General features: G+C 45.9%; 1 protein-coding gene across 1 annotated transcript in view; it reads right to left on the bottom strand.

The window, feature by feature from the left end:
* The window catches only part of pgm5 (phosphoglucomutase 5), a 158,858-nt gene that overhangs the window by 25,616 nt on the left and 110,684 nt on the right, over positions 1 to 22,558 (bottom strand). The window contains exons 8-9 of the mRNA XM_084330047.1: positions 19,554 to 19,689; positions 10,060 to 10,243 (exon numbers count right to left, since the gene is read on the bottom strand). Coding sequence (XP_084186173.1) covers positions 10,060 to 10,243; positions 19,554 to 19,689 — 320 coding nt within the window. The remainder of the gene's footprint in view (positions 1 to 10,059; positions 10,244 to 19,553; positions 19,690 to 22,558) is intronic.

Below are 22,558 nucleotides of genomic sequence, written 5' to 3'. Positions count from 1 at the left end.
GACAGATGCTTAGTCCGCTGAGCTACCCAGCCGCCCAGTTTCCACACATTCCTTAACCCTTTCACTACCACACTAAAGAAGGTTAACCTGAAGGTTAAGCATGAGCTGGACATGCTTCTAAGCTCCTTACCGGAAGATGGTACCCCTCTCCTTCTATTGGGCGACTTCAACCTGCCTGACTCATCTAAGTCGGTCCCAGTGGTCTCCCTCCTACAACAATTTGACCTGACTCCCACTGCCATGCCTCCCACCCACAAACCAAGCAACTCCTTGGATCTCATATTTTCCCGTAACTCCAGCATCATTAACACCACGGTAACACCCCTACATGTATCTGACCATTCCTTCATATCCTTCTCACTAACTCTCATGCTTAACCGAAAGGTCTTCACCCCAACTCAAACCGTCTCACTCAGACGCAACCTGCCCTCCCTATCCCCCTCCACCCTCTCCTCTGACATAATATCCGCTATAAACTAAACTAAACTAAACTAAACTACCTTTGAGTGACACCTTCTCTGCTCTCCCCACAGAGATGGCAACCTCCACCCTCCTCTCAGCCCTTGCATCCTCCTTCGACAAGCTCTGTCCCCTCGTTGAGAAACCTGCCCGCCGTTCCCCACCCAGTCCATGGCTGACGGATGCAGTGAGAGAACAAAGACAGGTCCTGAGAGCGGCTGAGAGGAAGTATAGAAAGTCACGCCTCACTGCTGACATCGACACATATCACAACCTCTTGTTAACATTCTCCAAAACCATTACTAATGCCAAAGCTTCTTTCTTTCACCATAGGATCGAGGCCTCTGCCAAGAATCTTCGCAAACTGCATGCTACCATGTTCTCCCTCCTCACTCCCCCCCCCACCCCCTCCTCCCTCATCTTTTTCTGCCGAAGACTTTGCGATCTTCTTTGAGGAAAAAGTGGAGAACATCCGCAGCTCCTTCTCCCAACCCCCACCCATTCCAAACACTGAATCGAGAACCTCATCCTTCACTCTGTCATCTTTCTCTCCCATTACAGAAGCCGAGACCCTGACACTGGTAACGTCGAACCGTCCGACTACATGCCAGCTGGACCGGCTACCCTCCCCACTCCTCCAGACCATAGCACCGGACATCCTCCCATTCCTAACTGCAACCATAAACTCCTCACTCAACTCGGGGGTGGTCCCCACCTCCCTAAAACAAGCCAGAGTCACGCCCCTCATAAAAAAACCAACCCTGAACCCCACCGTCATAGGCAACTATCGTCCTGTCTCTCTTCTCTCCTTCCTTTCTAAAACACTTGAACGTGCTGTATCCAACCAACTTACTGCTTATCTCTTACAGAATGACCTCCTAGACCCCAATCAGTCTGGCTTCCGGACTGGCCACTCCACAGAAACGGCCCTCATTGCGGTCACAGAGGCACTTCACTTAGCAAAAGCGAAAGGCCTCTCCTCTGTCCTGATTCTCCTAGATCTATCTGCAGCCTTCGACACAGTCAACCATCAGATCCTCCTCGCTGCCCTCGCAGGAATGGGAGTGGCTGGATCTGCGCTGACATGGCTGACATCATACCTCAACGACCGCTCCTACCAAGTGTCATGGAGAGGGACTCTGTCGGCCACCTGCCCCCTGCGGATGGGTGTCCCCTAGGGCTCGGTCCTAGGACCTCTTCTCTTCTCCCTCTACACTAAATCACTGGGTAACATTATCACGTCTCATGGCTTCTCATATCATTGTTATACCGATAATACTCAACTCTTCCTCTCCTTCCCTCCCTCAGATATCCACGTCTCTGAGCGGATCTCGGCCTGTCTGTCCAACATCTCCGCCTGGATGACGACCAACCACCTCAAACTGAACCTAAGCAAAACAGAATTGCTCCACCTGCCAGCCAAATCCTCCCCCCTGACCGACCTCTCCATCACAGTCAAGAATGCAGCTGTGACCGCGTCCCCGACCGCCAAGAACCTTGGTGTTGTCCTCGACGACCAGTTGAACTTTTCGGCTCACATCGCAGCGACAACCAGAACCTGCAGATTCCTCCTGAGCAACGTCAGAAGGATACGCCCCTTCCTGACAAAAGAAGCCACCCAACTCCTCGTCCAATCAACAGTCATCTCCCGCCTCGACTACTGCAACGCACTGCTAGCTGGCCTCCCGGCCACTGCCACCAAGCCTCTTCAACTCATTCAAAACGCAGCGGCCCGCCTGATCTCAAACCTACCGAAGTCGGCCTATGTCACCCCACTTCTTAGGGACCTGCACTGGCTCCCCATTGCTGCACGTATCCGCTTCAAGGCCCTCAACCTAGCATACCGTGCGGCAAAGGGAACCGCTCCCGCCTACCTCCGGTCAATGGTCACCCTCAAGACCCCTACGCTCTGCATCTTCTGGCCACCTCAGACCTACTCCTATCCAAGCTCCCGGAGGGTCATCAAAGAGAAGACGCCTATTCTCAGTCCTTGCCCCACAATGGTGGAATGAACTACCCATCCCAGTTAGGACAGCCGAATCCCATCCAATCTTTCGCCGCCGACTAAAGACTCACTTCTTCAACCATTATCTGAAATGATATAAATTTTTTTTATAAAAAATCTAACCCTGACTAACCTTACTGTCATGCACTTGTCCTAATAAACTAACCTACACTGTAACACGCAACACTTTGATAAACATTGTTACTCAGCTGATAGAGTTGTACCCTTCTTGCTGTCTTGTCGTACAGAACTTGTAAGTCGCTTTGGATAAAAGCGTCAGCTAAATGACTAAATGTAAATGTAAATGTAATGTTAACCCTTTAAACCGTCTGTAGTGTGATAGTAAAGGGTTAACCTTCTGTAGTGTGGTAGTGCAAGGGTTAACCTGCTGCCGTGCGGCAGTGAAAGGGTTAACCTGCTGTATTGTCACAGTGAAAGGGTTAACCGTTTGGTAGTGTGGCAGTGAAAGGGTTAACAGAACACAGAGTCAGCTGGAGAGAGAGAGAGAGAGAGAGAGAGAGAGAGAGAGAGAGAGAGAGAGAGAGAGATGGAGGGACAGAGGGAGGTATGACTACAGTGATGACAGGAGGGAGGGGAGGAGAGCAAGGGATAGAAGGAGGGATTAAAGAGGGAGTGAGAGAGGAACAGAGAGAGATAAAGAGAGAGGGGTGGAGAAGATAGTGGATGAGAAGAGTGAATGGAAGAGAACAGAGTGCGTGATGCAGTGCGTGTGTGCAGTGTGTGTGTGTGTGTGTGTGTGTGTGTGTGACGTGTGTGACGTGTGTGACGTGTGTGTGTGTGTGTGTGTGTGTGTGTGTGTGTGTGTGTGTGTGTGTGTGTGTGTGGAAGAAAGACTGCTATGCCCAAACATGGAACCTTGCTGAAGACTCACAGCTCTGTGGGTGGCCTGGCTTTAGGGATACTGGTGTGTGTGTCTGTGTGTGTGTGTGTGTGTGTGTGTGTGAGAGTGAGTGAGTGAGTGAGTGAGTGAGTGAGTGAGTGAGTGAGTGAGTGAGTGAGTGAGTGAGTGAGTGAGTGAGTGAGTGAGTGAGTGAGTGAGTGAGTGAGTGAGTGAGTGAGTGAGTGAGTGAGTGAGTGAGTGAGTGAGTGAGTGAGTGAGTGAGTGAGTGAGTGAGTGAGTGAGTGAGTGAGTGAGTGAGTGAGTGAGTGAGTGAGTGAGTGAGTGAGTGAGTGAGTGAGTGAGTGAGTGAGTGAGTGAGTGAGTGAGTGAGTGAGTGAGTGAGTGAGTGAGTGAGTGAGTGAGTGAGTGAGTGAGTGAGTGAGTGAGTGAGTGAGTGAGTGAGTGAGTGAGTGAGTGAGTGAGTGAGTGAGTGAGTGAGTGAGTGAGTGAGTGAGTGAGTGAGTGAGTGAGTGAGTGAGTGAGTGAGTGAGTGAGTGAGTGAGTGAGTGAGTGAGTGAGTGAGTGAGTGAGTGAGTGAGTGAGTGAGTGAGTGAGTGAGTGAGTGAGTGAGTGAGTGAGTGAGTGAGTGAGTGAGTGAGTGAGTGAGTGAGTGAGTGAGTGAGTGAGTGAGTGAGTGAGTGAGTGAGTGAGTGAGTGAGTGAGTGAGTGAGTGAGTGAGTGAGTGAGTGAGTGAGTGAGTGAGTGAGTGAGTGAGTGAGTGAGTGAGTGAGTGTGTGTGTGTGAGTGAGGAGGTATCTGACTGACCTATCAGTGGGGGCCAATATATACAAGTATACATACTGTATATAGTACCTTCATTAATATAAACACCTTTTCATTCACATTCACACACCATATTAATTTGTCTCCCTACTCTCTTTAACGTCTGGCTTCTCTCTAGTATCTGTGTTGTACAATTAGGAAACATGGCCCCAGTAATAGTAATAGTAGTAGTAGTAGTAGTAGTAGTAGTAGTAGTAGTAGTAGTAGTAGTAGTAGTAGTAGTAGGAGTAGTAGTAGTAGTAGTAGTAGTAGTAGTAGTAATAGTAGTAGTAGTAATAGTAATAGTAGTAGAATAGAATAGAATGATCTTTATTGTCATTGTTACAGTTGTTACAACGGAAATTTTAAATGCAGCCGTAGGTGCTAGCCGTCACACAGTCCTAGATCTTAAAAATATAAAAACACAGTCCTAAACACAGTATTAAATATAAAAACAAGAGTAAGGCATAAATAACATTATCACAAACAGAGGGGTGTAAAAGAGAATTGCACTATCCCTTAATGGGGGGGGGGGGGGGGGGGGGTGCAAGGGAGACTGTTGTTTTAAATTTTAGCTGAGTTTAGTGCACATATGGCCCTAGGATAAAAACTAAACTTCAGCCTGTTAGTCCGGGTGGGCATGACTCTGAAACGCCTGCCCGAGCACAGCCGTACGAGGTGTTTGTTGCCCGGGTGGTGTGGGTCTTTCAGTATTTTTACTGCTTTTTTAAGACAGCGGGAGTTGTATAGTCCTTCCAGTGAGGGGAGAGGGCAGCCGATAATTTTTTGGGCCGAGTTGACAACCCTCTGGAGCGCCTTCCTCTCTGCGGCTGTGCAGCTGAGGAACCACACATTGATGCAGTAAGTGAGGATGCTTTCCACGGAGCAGCGGTAAAAGGACAGTAGTAGTAGTAATAGTAGTAGTAGTAGTAGTAGTAGTAGTAGTAGTAGTAGTAGTAGTAGTAGTAAAAGTAGTAGTAATAGTAGTAGTAATAGTAGGAGTAGTAGTAGTTGATTGATTGATATTTCTTTTATTTTTGTGTCTTACACAGTTGTATGCCCAGCCCATATGGGCTTACAAGACACAAACAATAAGTATATAGTATACTTAACAATAAGTAAGTAGACCAAGATGGCCACAAAAAATAAAACAAAATAAAACATAACAAGCTGTAAACAATGTACTTCAAAGAAACAAGAGGAATTCATATGAAATTATATAGGATATAATGTGTTTTGTCTCAAGTGCCATGCTTTCTCCAAAAATCCTGCAAAACTGAAAATCTCCTCCACAAAAAAACAACTCAACATACAACTCTCAGACTGCCAAAACAAATCCGGATTTACAAATAGAATTTTCTCAAATAAAGCCCTCCTCAAGTCGGTGTACAAGGGGCAATAAAAAACAACATGATACCACTCTCAGATCACACACAACCGCTCCTCCTCAGGTTTACCTTGGAATCTACCCACTTCCACAGCCAATGGCAGGGTGCCAGGGTGTCTTCTCTTTAAGTTTAACATTACATAAGGTTCAGTAAAATACTCGTCTTTAATTTCAACATATTTTCTAAGTTTAGGTTTTTTCCATATCTTCACCTTCCACTTACCCTGATGGATTGTTGATCATTTTGGTTTAATTATATTAGCCTTACACTACAGATTATTCATAAAAATCATACATAAATCAGCAGGAAATACATCATGGACATCTCTCTTGACCAGGGATGACCGTGTGCTCTGTCCCAGTTAAACATATTTTTAGTCACCCTGTCATTTGGCAGCTGGACCAGGCGGTTCCATAACCTAACCATTTCACCTTTTTGCTTGACCAAGCAAGAGTCCCACCCCATGTCCCCTTCTATAGCCCCTTTTGCTGTATATTTATGGACTCCTAAAAAGTATCTCATGGCACGGTTCTGGATAGCATTACATTCAGGTGCATCATCAAAACCCCAAACTCCAGCAGCATAAAATAAAACAGAACCAACCATTGAATCACATAATTGTGTAAATGTTGAAAACCCAAGGTCAGTGCACACTTTCATTTGACTCAACACACCCCCTAGCGCCCTTCCTGCTCACTCAGACAGTATTTTCCTTCCTTCTATGAAGCTCATGTACTCATTAAAGATAAAACCAAGATATTTATAAGAGTATGTGTAAGTAATAATAATAATAATAATAGATTTCATTTGTAATGCGCTTTACAGTTGCGGGGCAACTCTCAGAGCGCTACAGTTAAAAGGGACTTAAAAGCTAGCGAGAATAAAGGAAAGAAAGAATATAAAAATAGGCAAGACTAAAACATAAAATAGCAGAGAAACATAGAATAATAAAACTGATAAAATAAATTGGTAAAAGAACATAAAATGTGTGGAGCAAAAAATTTGATAAAAGGTCAACAGAAGGCTCTACTAAAAAGGTGGGTTTTGAGGCCTTTCTTAAAAACATCCACAGTCTGTGGTGCTCTCAGGTAGTCAGGGAGAGCATTCCACAGACTGGGAGCGGAGGAGCAAAAAGCCCGATCTCCCATAGTGCATAGATTTGTCCTTGGGCGCTGGAGGAGGTTTGCCTGGCCAGAGCGGAGATGTCGAGAGGAGGAGTGAGGGGTGATGAGTTCTTTGAGGTATAGGGGGGCGTTTCCGTAGAGGCATTTGTGGGTGAGCAGGGAGACTTTGAACTCAATCCTGAGTGAGACAGGGAGCCAGTGAAGGGACTTGAGGATGGGGGTGATGTGGTGGTATTTCCGCACTCTCATCAGGATCCTAGCAGCGCTGTTTTGGATACATTGTAGCCTTTGGATGTTCTTGCTAGGAATCCCGATGAGGAGTGCGTTGCAGTAATCCAGCCTGGAGGAAACAAAGGCGTGGATGAGCTTTTCGGCATCTGACAGAGTGAGTGAGGGGCGTAGTTTGGCGATGTTTCTAAGGTGGTAGAAAGAATTTTTGTATAGTTGATTTATGTGTGCCTCAAAGGTCAGGTGAGGGTCCATTTTTACCCCTAGGTTGGTTATTGTTGGTGACAGGGTGATGTTTTGGCCGGAAAAGGTGATGGTGGTGATGGTGGATGAACGAACCTGGTGTGGGGTGCCAATGATAATGGCTTCAGTTTTTGAACTGTTTAGCTGTAAAAAGTTGTGCTTCATCCATGCCTTGGTCTCCTCCAGGCATGTGGTCAGCGTGGAAGATGGCAGAACTGTGGATGGAGTGGGGTTTATTTTTAGGTATAGTTGGGTGTCATCAGCTTAGCAGTGGAATGATATTCCATGCCGGCTGATGACAGAGCCAAGGGGGAGCATGTAGAGGGTGAATAGGGTGGGGCCGAGGACTGATCCTTGTGGGACACCACAGGTGACATGATGGGTGTCAGACCCTGCCTCTCCCAAGGAGACATACTCCGTTCTTCCGGTGAGGTAGGATCTGAACCACTCAAGGACAGAGTCTGAAAGTCTGATGGTGGACTGGAGCCGGTGAAGGAGGATGTCATGATCGACGGTGTCGAAAGCTGCTGTGAGGTCAAGGAGGATGAGGAGGGAAGGCGAGCCAGCATCAGCCGTCATCAGTAGGTCGTTGGTGACCCTGACCAGGGCAGTTTCTGTGCTGTGGCCAGAGCGGAAACCTGACTGGAACTTCTCGAGAAGTTGGTTCGAGTTTAGGTGGTCCTGAAGCTGAGCGGCAACTACCTTCTCCAGCACCTTAGATAGGAATGGGAGGTTGGATATAGGTCTGTAGTTAGCCAAGATTTCCGGGTCTAGGGAGGGTTTTTTAATTAGTGGCTTTATGACTGCAGTTTTAAGGGAAGAGGGGACATGGCCAGCCTGGAGAGAGAGGTTTATGACCTTGGTGATGAGAGGGCTCATAGTGACAATATTGGATTTCACCAGGGCTGAGGGAAAGGGGTCCAGGATACAAGTGGAAGGCTTCATTTTCCTGACGATTTCCTCAACCTCTCGCTGTGTGATGATTGAAAAGCAGCAGAGAGGTTGAGTAGTCGCCGGCTGTGGTTCAACTGTTTGGACTGGAGGGGCAGAGGGGCTAGAGAGGAGGGAGCGGATGGTGTCAACTTTGGTCCTGAAGAAGGTGGCAAAGTTGCTACACTGTTCCTCAGAAGAATCAGAGTGAGGTGATATTTGGGGTTTGAGGAGGTGGTTGATGGTGGAGAATAGTTGCTTGGAGTTTCCAGGACTGTCATTTATGATGGAAGAGTAGTACTGGGACCGTGCCAGACTGAGGGATTTTGAGTAGGCCTTCTGGTGTTCACGGTAGGCCAGTTAAGTCAGGGAAGTTGGTCCAAATTTAAACCTATGGCTACTCTGCTGTTCATGTTTTTTTTCTGAAGTGCATAATCTGTGTTTTTTCACTGTTAATCCAAGTCTCCATTTCCTGCACCAAGAACTCATAATATGCAACATGTTTTGTAAATTTGCTTAATTTCTTGCACCAGGTCATTAACATAAAGGGCGAACAAAGCGGGAGAAAGCACATCTCCCTGTTTTACACCGAATGGAGTGGGGAACCAGCCGGTCCTAACATCATTCAGCTGCAGACATGCAGGTGTAGGACACACACGCAGACACACACAAAAAGGGGAATCTTAAAGTTACCCCAGAGGGGTAACCACTGGAATCGCTGAGCGATGAGAGAGGGGGGGGAAAACACAAGAATAAAATAAATAAAAATAAAAGCTGTAGGAAACACAAAACACCAGTATAAAATAACTGGGTAAAAAACGTAAAGTAACCACCACTGCCATTGAAAACAACAAAAAACCAACAGCACTAGAGAAAACCCTAGACGCGTGAGCTTGGGACACTCCTCTACTATTGAGGGAAAACATGAAATGAACAAGCATCGAAACACAGTCAACCAAACCTACTTCAAGGCACTGCACACCTGCCACCAATCAGGTGGCAATCAAGCCCACACCTGACATGCCACATGGCAATTAACTGGTGTCTGGTGATTGACAGCTCACCAGAGAAAATCCAAAATACATCCAAAGCACACTAGAATAAAATAAAATAAAATAAAATCCACATAAACCGTGATCCATTACAGATGGGGCTTTATACAGGCTTTTGATAGCCTTATAAAATAGACCATCAATACCAGAACAAATTAGTTTATAATCCAAAAGCTCTATTAATCCAATCAAAGGCTTTTTTAAAGTCGACGAAACAAACAAATGTATCCTTGCCCTCATCCAATCTAGCTCTCACCACTGATGATAAAACAAAAACATGATCAATACAAGCTCTCTTAGCCCTAAACCCATTCTGTTCATCCACTAACATTCATTATATTCTAAGTATTTATTTAATCTATTATTAAGAACTGTACTGATCAAACTAATACCTCTGTAATTTAACAGGACTCTAGAGTCAGCTTTAGTAGTAGTAGTTTTGCAGTAGCAAATGGTAAATGGACTGCATTTATATACAGCTTTTATCCAAAGCACTTTACAATTTATGTTTCACATTCACTCACACATTCACACACCGACGGCAGAGCTAACCATGCAAGGTGCTAACCTGCTCATCGGGAGCAGTTATTATATTATACAGTTAGAGGTTAAGTGTCTTGCTCAAGGACACTTCGACATGCTGCCCGGGAGGAGTGGGAATCGAACCAGGAACCTTCCGATTACCAGACGACTGCTCTACCTCCTGATCCACTGTCGCTCACATGTGTGAGATTGTGTGCAAAATAACTCTACATTGTTTTTATGGTGAAGTGTCCTTATACACAGATGTTTACAAACCTTTTACGCCCAAAAAACACAGCAAATTAACTTCAAAACTTATATTTACCCCTTGTAGTACTGGTCAAGTACTGACTCAATCAACTTTAGTTTTTTCTTTCTGTGGTGCCGACCCCCGTTCGTTTAAATGCTGGGTCACTGATGGGCCTTTAAGCCGGGGGGCGCTGACCTGGTTGCGAGTGACAGAGCCGTCCAGGGGGTCGATGTACTCCAGGTTGTCGGCTCGCTCCACGCTGTACACGTGGTCCCCGACTGCAAACTTCTGGCTGGTGAAGGCCTTGTCTGAAATCACCCCCTCCAGGTCCCTCATCAGGTAGAAGGCCAGCCGAGGGTCCAAGCCCTCGTAGTCAAACCTGAGGATCACACAGATGAGGTGAGGTGAGATGAGGTGAGGTGAGGTGAGATGAGATGAGATGAGATGAGGTGAGATGAGATGAGATGAGGTGAGGTGAGATGAGATGAGTTTCAAGTTTCAAGTTTCTTTAATAGTTGTCATACAGAAGTACAGAATACTTTCATACAAAATGCTTCTTACTGTTACGCTCCAGAGACTGTGCTAGACAAGATAGTATCAAATAACATAGTATAGCATGTAATTTAGAAGAAGAAAATGAGGTCACAGTGTTCGGTATAGACATATGTACAATGTTCTGAGTTACCATATAATATACAATACTATGCAGTGTACTAATGTACAGTACTATATAGTGCAAAGCAGAAATGGGATGAGGTACAATTTAGGTACAATTTACAGTAAGGTGTACGAGTTGTAGTGCAATCCTTCATCAATAAATATAAAGTGTGGGGAGTGGGTGCTACAGTGTGTTTGTTTAAAGTGGGTGTGTGCTATAAAGTGTGTGGAGTGGGTGCTACAGTGTGTTTGTTTAAAGTGAGTGTGTGCGTGTGGATGTGTGTGCTATGTGCGTTTGGTGGTTGTTGTTGTGTAGTGTTCATTGTTCGTTTAGCAGCCTGATGGCCTGGGGATAGAAGCTTCTTCTGCGTCTTTCAGAGGTCATAGTTCAAGCCCAGGTCCCTGAGCTTGGCTATGAGTATGGAGTGGACTATGGTATTGAATGCCGAGCTGTAGTCGATGAATAGCATTCTCACATAGTTCCCCTGCCTCTTGTCCAGGTGTGATGCTGCTGTGTGCAGCACATGGGCTATGGCGTCCTCCGTGGACCTGTTGGGGCGGTATGCAAATTGCAGGGGGTCCATGTTGATGGGGAGGGAGGAGCAGATGTAGCCCTTTACTAGCTTCTCAAAGCACTTCATGGCTATGGAGGTGAGAGCTACAGGGCGGTAGTCGTTGAGGCAAGCAGGCTTGGATTTTTTGGGTACAGGGATAATAGTGGACTTCTTCAGGCAGGTGGGGATGACAGCCTGTTCTAAGGACAGGTTAAATATGTCAGTGAATACTGGGGCCAGTTGGTCGGCACAGACTTTTAGGACGCGGCCGGGGATGCCGTCCGGACCTGCTGCCTTCCTGATATTCACTTTTTTAAAGGTCCGCCTCACCTCATGCTCTGTTACCCTGAACACTGCGCCTCCATCAGCAGCCGACCCCCCCCCCCCCCCCCCCCCATTGCCGTGGCTTGTGAGCTGGTGTTGTTATTACCAGCATCAAACCTCGCATAGAAGGTATTGAGGTCATTTGCTAAGGAGATGTCACTGTTCAGTTTGAGGGAGGCGCCTTTGTAGTCTGTCATCGTTTTGAGCCCCTGCCACATAGCTCTAGAGTCAGCTTGTTCAAACTGGAGTTCAATTTTATCCCTGTAGCGCCGTTTGGCCTCTGACACTGTCCTCCTTACGTTGTATCGCGCCACCTTGTGGTCATTCATGTTGCCTGCCACTAGGCCGTCGTTGTATGCTTTGGTGCGCTCTCTCAGAGCTTCACGGACGGATTTGTCTACCCAGGGTTTTTGATTTGGGTAAACTCTCATTTTGGTAGTGGGGATTGTTTCTTCCACCATAGTACAAACATAGTCCAGCACTGTCTCCGTGTAGACATTAATGTTATCTGTGTCGCGGAACACATTCCAGTCTGTGCAGTCAAACGCAGACTGGAGCGTCTCCTCTGACGTCAAATCCCATTTCTGCACCTCTCGCGAGACTACAGGAGTACTTTTGATTCTCTGTTTGTACATTGGTGAGGTGAGATGAGATGAGGTGAGATGAGATTATATGAGATGAGATCAAATGAGATGAGATGAGATGAGATTATATGAGATGAGGTGAGGTGAGATGAGATGAGGTGAGATGAGATGAGATGAGGTGAGGTGAGGTGAGATGAGATGAGATTATATGAGATGAGATCAAATGAGATGAGATGAGATGAGATTATATGAGATGAGATGAGATTATATTCGATTATATTCAAATGTATTGTCATTATACAGCACAAGTACAGTACAATTAAAATAAGTTTGGCATCCAACCAGAGTGAAAATGTAGCAGTAAAGTGCAACAGCAATATACAATGTACAGGTGGTTAAACTGGGTATAAAATACACAAATGAGTACTACTGAGTGTAGTGCTAATCAGAGCATGTACAGGGTTGTAGCATAATAAATAAAGACAATATGACTACTGTACTGATTATGCAGGTATGCACAGACAGATGTGGATGATCACATGGATTAGATTAGGTTAGATTAAAATTTATTGTCATTATACAGCACAAGCACAGTACAATGAAAAGAGGTTTGGCATCCAACCAGAGGACACAGTGACGGACATGTCTCATTACCACATTCAGTCGTCACCCCTGTCCTCGACCCTGGAGGAGTATGAATGAATGATCGTTTTATACAGCGCTTTTCTAGGCACTCTCGCCTGGACTACTGCAACAGGGTCCTGTCCAGAGTTCCAAGCAAAAGGACAGGCTCCAGTATGTTCAAAACTCTTGTTGTTCTCACCCACACCAAACCCTGGCAGCACATCACCCCACCCTCATCCACCACAGATTCCTCCTGAGCAATGAGAAGGATCCGCCCCTTCCTGACAAAAGAAGCCACCCAACTGCTCGTCCAATCAACAGTCATCTCCCGCCTCGACTACTGCAACGCACTGCTCGCTGGCCTCCCGGACGCGTGAATACTTTGGGCAACCAACATGTCCTTCCGCGTTTCTCTGATTGGCCAGTGTTGGCTAGCGCTCTCCTTCGTGAATACCAGCGCTCTACGCTCGTTTATCCCCTCATGAGGCTCCCCCCAGGTGCTCGTTGCTGCGCATGCGCATGAGGCTCCCCCAGGTTAATACTCGCGATAATCCCCCTGGTTAATTACATCACAGAACACTCCATATTAGCCCATATTAGCAATGTTTTTTAAATAAATGCCCAGTCTTGTAAATAATAATAACAATAATTGCGTTGTGAAACCTGTGGTGCTCAAGTGCAACATCCCATGGGACACGTGAGCCTTCAGAGCTGCTCTTATTTGTAAATAGAAGAAAAAGGAGTTTTTCATTGTTCAAGAGTGGATATATGTTGCAGAACATGCCTGTTAATTACCTTTTAAATATCTGTTATGGGGTTAGGGTATGTATGTTTTTTAAATAAATGCCCAGTCTTGTAAATAATAATAACAATAATTGCGTTGTGAAACCTGTGGTGCTCAAGTGCAACATCCCTATATACTATATACTCATGTACCATGTTCTACAGTAAGTGGGGAGTGTAAACGCTTATAGTTAAAGACAGTAGAGCTTGAGTACGTTCGATAGGGCTTTGATTCAAACCGGTGCATGAGATGAGGTTCTATATGTAGAACATGGTACAGTAAGTGGGGAGTGTAAACATTTATAGTTAAAGACAGTAGAGCTTGAGTACGTTCGATAGGGCTTTGATTCAAACCGGTGCATGAGATGAGGTTCTATATGTAAAACATGGTACAGTAAGTGGGGAGTGTAAACAGTGATTCAAACCCCCTCAATGTACAGTGATTCAAACCCCCTCAATGTACTGTTTCTGACAGCTGGGCTGTGTTGTCACGCGAAATAACGTTACAATGTACAGTTTCTGACAGCTGGGCTGTGTTGTCACGCGAAATAACGTAGTGGTAGTTGTGGTAGTTGTTTTGATAAATATGTTGTTTTGATAAATATGTATTCTACGGATTGGAACATAACATTACATTTCCACGATTAGCCTCGCTTGGCGTTTGAGTGCCGTCAAAAAGAAAATGCGCATGCGCGCGTTACCGGCGTAGGGGGAAAACGAGCGTAGAGGGCTGGCCGATCGCTGGCCAATCAGAGAAACGCGGAAGGACATGTTGGTTGCCCAAAGTATTCACGCCTCCCGGCCACTGCCACCAAGCCTCTTCAACTCATTCAGAACGCAGCGGCCCGCCTGATCTCAAACCTACCGAAGTCAGCCCATGTCACCCCACTTCTTAGGGACCTGCACTGGCTCACCATTGCTGCACGAATCCGCTTCAAGGTCCTTAACCTGGCATACCGTGCAGCAAAGGGAACCGCTCCCGCCTACCTCCGGCCAATGGTCTCTACACACACTCAAGACCCCTACGCTCTGCATCTTCTGGCCGTCTCAGACCCACTCCTATCAGAGCTCCGGGAGGGTCATCAAGGAGAAGTCGCCTATTCTCAGTCCTTGCCCCACAATGGTGGAATGAACTACCCACCCCAGTTAGGACAGCCGAAACCCGTCCAATCTTTCACCGTCGACTAAAGACGCACTTCTTCAATCATTATCTGAAATGAAAAATAATAATAATAATAAAATAAAAAAATCTAACCCTAACTAACCTTACTGTCATGCACTTGTCCTAATAAACTAACCTACACTGTAGCACTCAACACTTTGATGAACATTGTTACTCAGCTGATAGAGTTGTGCCCTTCCTGATGACTTGTCGTACAGAACTTGTAAGTCGATTTGGATAAAAGCGTCAGCTAAATGTAAATGTCCCTCTCCTCCCCCCTCCTCCGGTAGGCCGATAATATCGGACATCCCTACTACCTACTGTGCTAATATGTCTATACTACCTACTGTGCTAATAATTATGTCTATACTACTACCTACTGTGCTAATAATGATGTCTATACTACTACCTACTGTGTTAATATGTCTATACTACCTACTGTGCTAATAATTATGTCTATACTACTACCTACTGTGCTAATATGTCTATACTACCTACTGTGCTAATAATTATGTCTATACTACTATCTACTGTGCTAATATGTCTATACTACTACCTACTGTGCTAATAATTATGTCTATACTACCTACTGTGCTAATATGTCTATACTACTATGCACTCAAGTTTGACGCTGTTTGACGAACAATCTTAATTATCCTTAGCTGCCAGAGTTGTACCCTTCCTGCTGACTTGTTGTACAGAACTTGTAAGTCCCTTTGGATAAAAGCGTTGGGCTAAATAACTACATGCAAACATGTAAAGACTACAGTTGCGAATTAGCCAGCTGGCTAAAACTGACACATTTACAGAAATGTTTATCAATGTGTACTGTCCTTTTAAAAAAATAAACTGAAACTGAAACTGAAATGTCACTGCCTTGCCCTGCAGCTCAAAAGATCTCACAGTGTTCAATAAAAATGCAAATGACTGTGTGAAGAAATGTGAAACTGTCATATAACCATCAGCGGCACGGTGGTTTATTGTTTATTGTTTATTGTTTAAAAGGATCCCCATTAGCTGCCACCTAAGTGGCGAGCTACTGGGGTCCACACAGAAAGACAACACAAAACACAAAACATAACAATACATGAGATACATATGACAATCACAATTCACTTAACACTTTGGCTGCCTAAGGTTAAATTCATGATATACCATAGATTGCCAGCACTATTTGTCTATGGAGAAAGTCCCCTTCTTTGCAGGGCTATAACTTTTTAAATTCTATTGCTACATTGCCATTATTAGGGCCCATTCAAAGTCCTATATGTATTGTTCATTGTGTAGCAACGTTAAACTTTTTCATTCACATATTCATAGTAAAGTATGGTCTAATGTATAAGTATGTTTTCATCTCTTTCTGCAGCTTTCTCCAGAACGTGATATATAGCCCCAAATGCATTATATTGATGATGAAATACAGTTTGATGGCAATCAGCGCGATATAAAAAATTCCAACTAGACGTACTTCTAGAAGTTACTACACGTCATCTGATGTTGACCGGATGGGCGAGGGGGCGTTTATAATTCCGTGGGCAGCGTTATACCAATCATCTAATGTGGGTCAAATGTTGATAATAGCAGTTAGTATCGAAGACGGTAACGTTACACGCTGAAACTCACCCCAGTCTCCGCGCGCCGTTGGGCGATCATCGTAGAGTAGAAATCTTATCATTATGGGATATATTTTTACCCGGTCCATCTCCAGCTTGTATAATGGTATATACGTCCAAATCATGTTGTTTATCGAGTTATTGCCAATCGATCACTGTGTAGCATGACGAGCCAGAGTCCCATGACCTATAGCGAGCGCCCGGAAGTACTACGGACGTCTAGCAGAACCTCTATGGAACATCCTGTTTGGCGATTTCGCCGATCGGCCACCAGATGGCGCTCCTGAACCGCCAGAGAGCTCAGTGGGTCCTGCTGGTGGATCTCAGGCCAGCGGAGGGGACATATGAATCCGATCGCAGATTTTTGAAATATTCATATAAGGACGACGTAACGCGTCCTCCGGCAACTTTAGCATGGCCAGCAAAGACGTCTAAAGACGTTTCATGGCAGTCAAAGTGTTAACAATGATAATCTAAAAACATTGTAGACATCTTTATAAACATCAGCATATTTTCAGAAAAGGTTATTACATTCATGGGTAGACATGAATATTTTCAGAAAAGGTTATTACATTCATGAGTAAATATTTCATTATTACGTATTTCCACTCCCAAACGTGAACAGTATTTGCTCACATATTTAAGTAGTGCATTCTCAGGCTTTGTGTCCACCGGGGACTTTTTTTTCAAGACGGACCGCTTTGAAAAGCAAAAAAGAAAAGCTCAGAGCATTTTCCTGAGTCTCGCGACTGCCGCGGCTCCACCACTTCCTCGATGTTGATTGGTCGGTCGAAAAAAGTTACCTTGATGAGCGGCGCTCCTCTCCAAAAGTTGAACTAGTTTCAACTTTATGCGCTGGGAGCGCTCCGCCCAAAAACGCTGGCCGCAGAGAGCGCTAAAACGCGAGGCGCGGCGCTGGGAAAAGGAGCGCGCCTGTCGAGTCTGTAGCATAGAAATTAATGACAGAAAGGAGCTGACAACTCATAAAACGTCCCCGGTCGACCCGGGCCCTCAGGTGGTACTTTAAAGACACTTTGTTATTCAATTTACTTATGTTCAGTGGGCAGTTATTCCAATAATTGATGGCACGATAAACAACCGTCCTCTTTAAAGCATTTGATTTTGGACGTGGTGCAGTGGTTAACACTGTCTCACAGCACGGTGGTGTAGTGGTTAACACTGTCTCCTCACACAGCACGGTGGTGTAGTGGTTAACACCGTCTCCTCACAGCACGGTGATGTAGTGGTTAACACTGTCTCCCCACAGCACGGTGATGTAGTGGTTAACACTGTTTCCTCACAGCACGGTGGTGTAGTGGTTAACACTGTCTCCCCACAGCACGGTGATGTAGTGGTTAACACTGTCTCCTCACACAGCACGGTGGTGTAGTGGTTAACACTGTCTCACAGCACGGTGGTGTAGTGGTTAACACTGTCTCCTCACACAGCACGGTGGTGTAGTGGTTAACACTGTCTCACAGCACGGTGGTGCAGTGGTTAACACTGTCTCCTCACAGCACGGTGGTGTAGTGGTTAACACTGTCTCCTCACAGCACGGTGGTGTAGTGGTTAACACTGTCTCACAGCACAGTGGTGTAGTGGTTAACACTGTCTCCTCACAGCACGGTGGTGTAGTGGTTAACACTGTCTCACAGCACGGTGGTGTAGTGGTTAACACTGTCTCCTCACAGCACGGTGGTGTAGTGGTTAACACTGTCGCCTCACAGCACGGTGGTGTAGTGGTTAACACTGTCTCACAGCACAGTGGTGTAGTGGTTAACACTGTCTCCTCACAGCACGGTGGTGTAGTGGTTAACACTGTCTCACAGCACGGTGGTGTAGTGGTTAACACTGTCTCCTCACAGCACGGTGGTGTAGTGGTTAACACTGTCACCTCACAGCACGTGGTGTAGTGGTTAACACTGTCGCCTCACAGCACGGTGGTGTAGTGGTTAACACTGTCTCCTCACAGCACGGTGGTGTAGTGGTTAACACTATCTCCTCACAGCACGGTGATGTAGTGGTTAACACTGTCTCCTCACAGCACGGTGGTGTAGTGGTTAACACTGTCTCCTCACAGCACGGTGGTGTAGTGGTTAACACTGTCTCACAGCACGGTGGTGTAGTGGTTAACACTGTCTCCTCACAGCACGGTGGTGTAGTGGTTAACACTGTCTCCTCACAGCACGGTGGTGTAGTGGTTAACACTGTCTCCTCACAGCACGTGGTGTAGTGGTTAACACTGTCTCACAGCACGGTGGTGTAGTGGTTAACACTGTCACCTCACAGCACGGTGGTGTAGTGGTTAACACTGTCTCACAGCACGGTGGTGTAGTGGTTAACACTGTCTCCTCACAGCACGGTGGTGTAGTGGTTAACACTGTCTCCTCACAGCACGGTGGTGTAGTGGTTAACACTGTCTCCTCACAGCACGGTGGTGTAGTGGTTAACACTGTCTCACAGCACGGTGGTGTTGTGGTTAACACTGTCTCCTCACAGCACGGTGGTGTAGTGGTTAACACTGTCTCACAGCACGGTGGTGTTGTGGTTAACACTGTCTCCTCACAGCACGGTGGTGTAGTGGTTAACACTGTCTCCTCACAGCTAGAAGGTTCTGGAAACTATTCCCGCTTGGGGACCAGGTTGTCAGGTTGCCAGGTACCCAGGTGGGGTATCTCCCGGGCCTTTCTGTGTGGAGTTTGCATGTTCTCCCCCCTCTGCTCACAAGGGTTTCCCCTCCAGAAAAATAGATAAACCCAATGGAAAAACATGCAGAACAGATCGCTAAGGCTGTCGCGTCCCTAACGAAGACGGACAGGAGCACTTGGATTGGTCCTCGGGGCGCGGCCCCACCCCACAGCCCATGTCTGCTCCCGGCTGCCCTTGGTGGGGGGAAGGACGACGGGATGGGTCAAGTGAAAAGATGAAATTGTGTGTGTTCCTATGTGTCGCCCATCTCGCAATTGTGTGTTCGCTGCATGACAATGTAGCAATGTGTGCTACAAATAAAGATTTCTTCATGTCCAGTTTCATGTTTCAAAGAAACAAAAAGAAGAAGAGGAACATGTCTTAGTACACAAGTTAGTAAGACCCACAGTGTGTGTGTGGAAGGAAGGGGGGATGTCCATGGATGGATGGATGGTTGGACGGACGGACGGACGGACGGACGGACGGACGGACGGACGGACGGACGGACGGACAGACAGACAGACAGACAGACAGACAGACAGACAGACAGACAGACAGACAGACAGACATACAGACAGACAGACAGACAGACAGACAGACAGACAGACAGACAGACAGACAGACAGACAGACAGACAGACAGACAGACAGACAGACAGACAGACAGACAGACAGTCAGACAGACGGACGGACAGGGTTACCTGCAGAAGTAGTTTCGTCCCATCTTGGCCCAGTGCTCCCTGACGATCTGCTCCACCCCCTGCTTCTTGCTGGCCATGATGGACAGCCAGACCAGCACTGACCACAGACCATCCTTCTCGCGGATGTGGTCGGAACCTGGAGGAGACAGAGAGTGAAACACTGAACATAATCTCCATTTAGAATCCCCTAAATGTCACGATCCTTCACAGTTTGTTATCGTTCAATGGCCAAATGACACACACAGCGTAATTAATAATAATAATAATAATACATATTTGTAGAGCACCTTCCATACAAGAATTGCAGCCCAGAGTGCTTCACAGCAGTAATGTAGACATAAAATAGTCATAGGCATAGAATACGCATAACATTGGCATAATTATAGATAGGCAGATGCATGAAAAGCAATGCATGAAGTGCGGATATAAAATGTAACTAGGCAACCAGGTTGTTGCTTTCGAGTTTTTCAAATGTATTATTTTGGCACTTTTTGACAAACTCTGTTGTATGGGAGCGACGACAGACACCTCAGAACCAGGCAGCGGAGCGATCTGGACGGATGGACAGACACCTGCTCTCTCAGAACCTCTTTAAAGTCATTTATAGGCCTGCTATTCTATGGACCTCAGTGAATGTATTACCAGTGTCAGAAATATTGTGTTTATTACTCTCTCTCTGTCTCTCTCTCTCTCTCTCTCTCTCTCTGTCTCTCTCTCTCACACGCGGATATTAATCAAAAGCAACTCCGTGTGAGGATTGGTTCTTTCCCCACCACAGGCTTCTTAAGGTACTGTGATGATTGGTCCGTTCCCCGCCACACGCTCCGTTCCTTTAAGGTACTATGTTGATTGATGCATTCCCCGCCACACGCTCCGTTCCTTTAAGGTACTGTGAGGATTCTGTGATGATTGGTCCGTTGCCGAACGCACACTTCTAAGTCAAGTATCAATTACCATCACGCACCTGATGTGTGTTCTAATCAGCGCCCCAGAGGCTTCATATACCCTGACCTTCTGTCATTCGATGCCGGGTCGTTTTGAGTACTACTGTTCTGGAATACAACTGCATATACCTGCTTTTCCCCGTTGCTGTTCCTGTCTACTTTCTCTCCAGGACAGTGGCGGCCGCTGGGTACTTCGCCACTAGGGGCGCAGCACAAACACGCACAGCTCTCTCTCTCTCTCTCTCTCTCGCTCTCTCTCTCTCGCTCTCTCTCTCTCTCTCAGATGATGTCAGATCCATTCAATAATAAACACATTTGTAAAGCTCGTTATTTTAAACAAGTTACCATTCATTGTCTGAGTGGTTATGTCCCACATGCGGCGAAATTAGAGAGAGAGAGAGAGAGCGAGAGCGAGAGCGAGAGAGAGAGCATTTTAGTAAAGTTACATTTTCAACAAGATTGCTGCTATTTAAACACTTCATGGAAACGGGGTAACGTTAACCTTATGTCGACTGTAGTATTGTATGACCTCGACATAACGTTTAAACGTTAACGTTACTCCGTTTAAGTGGCCAGCTAAGATAACGGAGCTAACAGCTAGCAGTAGCTGTAACGTTACAACGTTATGCGGCATCAGTAGACAACGTATCATGTATTAAACTAGAGTTAAGATCGCTAATCTACCTTGTTGTTGGCTTGTTGATAAAGTATATCCACTCCATGGCATTGTCCATCCAGCCTGTGTTGATGTCCATCCATATTGTCCGCATCCATATAGCTTGTTGTTAGCCAACAAGCTGTGTGAGTGAAGAGCTGTGTCTTTGTCCATTTCCGCCTCGAACAGCCTGCAAACTACCTGGCGTTCTATCGCCATGCTCTAAGACAAACTCTAACCTTAACCAACTTTGAAAGAGTGCCTAAGCTTAACAGTCTAAAGAACTTGCAGTCACGGTACGCTCGTCTAAGACAAACAGCTGCCTGCATCATTCTCACAACAACACAACTTCTATCTATTCTCCACCGACCAACCTAGGAATAATAACCTAGAAATTGGATTCGGCCAATCAGAGATCGTCTCTGTGAAATTCGGCTACGGAAAAAAATACTGGCCTCGGCCAATCAGAGAGCGTCTCCGCGAAATGCGGCTACAGATATTCTTGACGCTACTGGCTAGACCGCTTCAAATCGCGCTCGGATTCCAACATAATAGTCATATTTCAATGCACAACACGTTATGCACTGATTGGCTGTGACGGATACAGCGATCAAACTGTGACGCGCACTCAGAGCGCTATCGCGTATAGCCCGGGCCGAGAAATACAAAAAAATAAAAAAAAATTAAAAAAACTGCTTTGGAAAACGAGTGTTTTTTAATTGCGATAATAACGTTATATTGTGCATTGGAAACACAAACATACTTAAAATGAGTAAATATTATTAATTTTAAACATGTTTATATTATTTATAGGGCTATAAAACTAAAAACTAAAAACTTATTTTTCTTGTTCTGTCATATAACCAGGGTAGGAGCTGAGGGGGGGCGGCGCCCGAGCGCCCCTAGTGGTAGAGCCGCCACTGCTCCAGGACCTTTTGTGGAGAACCGCTGTGGAGAACCTGGTTCCCCGTTTTGGAGCTGCGCCTCGTTTTCTGCCCGCTTTACGCGTTGCGCTTTGGTGAGTTTTTGGAAACAGTTCCTTTTGGATTATCAGTTTTTTGTGTGTTTGGTTAACACTGAAGAAATACCGTTTTTGTTTTGTACTGGACTCAGCTAATTTTGTGTGTTAGGATAACACTGAAGAATTCCGTTTTGTTTTGCACTGGACTCAGCTATTTTGTGTGTTAGAATAACACTGAAGAATACCGTGTTGTTTTTCACTGGACTCAGCTAACTTGGGTGTGGTACACCGAAGATCAAGTCACTTTTGATTTATACTGGACTCAGTCACCTCTCTGCCTCTGTGTGTTCGTTGGGCTGTTTCTGATATCTCTCTCTCTTTTTTTCCACCGTGAGTGAAAGCTGGGAGTATCTGCAGAGCCGCTACAACGTCACATGCCAATTCC

This window comes from Notolepis coatsorum, assembly GCF_963971535.1.
Source record: "Notolepis coatsorum genome assembly, chromosome: 15".
NCBI lineage: Eukaryota > Metazoa > Chordata > Actinopteri > Aulopiformes > Paralepididae > Notolepis > Notolepis coatsorum.
The sequence above is the reverse complement of the archived record's forward strand: the minus strand, read 5'-3'. Positions and strand labels throughout refer to the sequence as shown.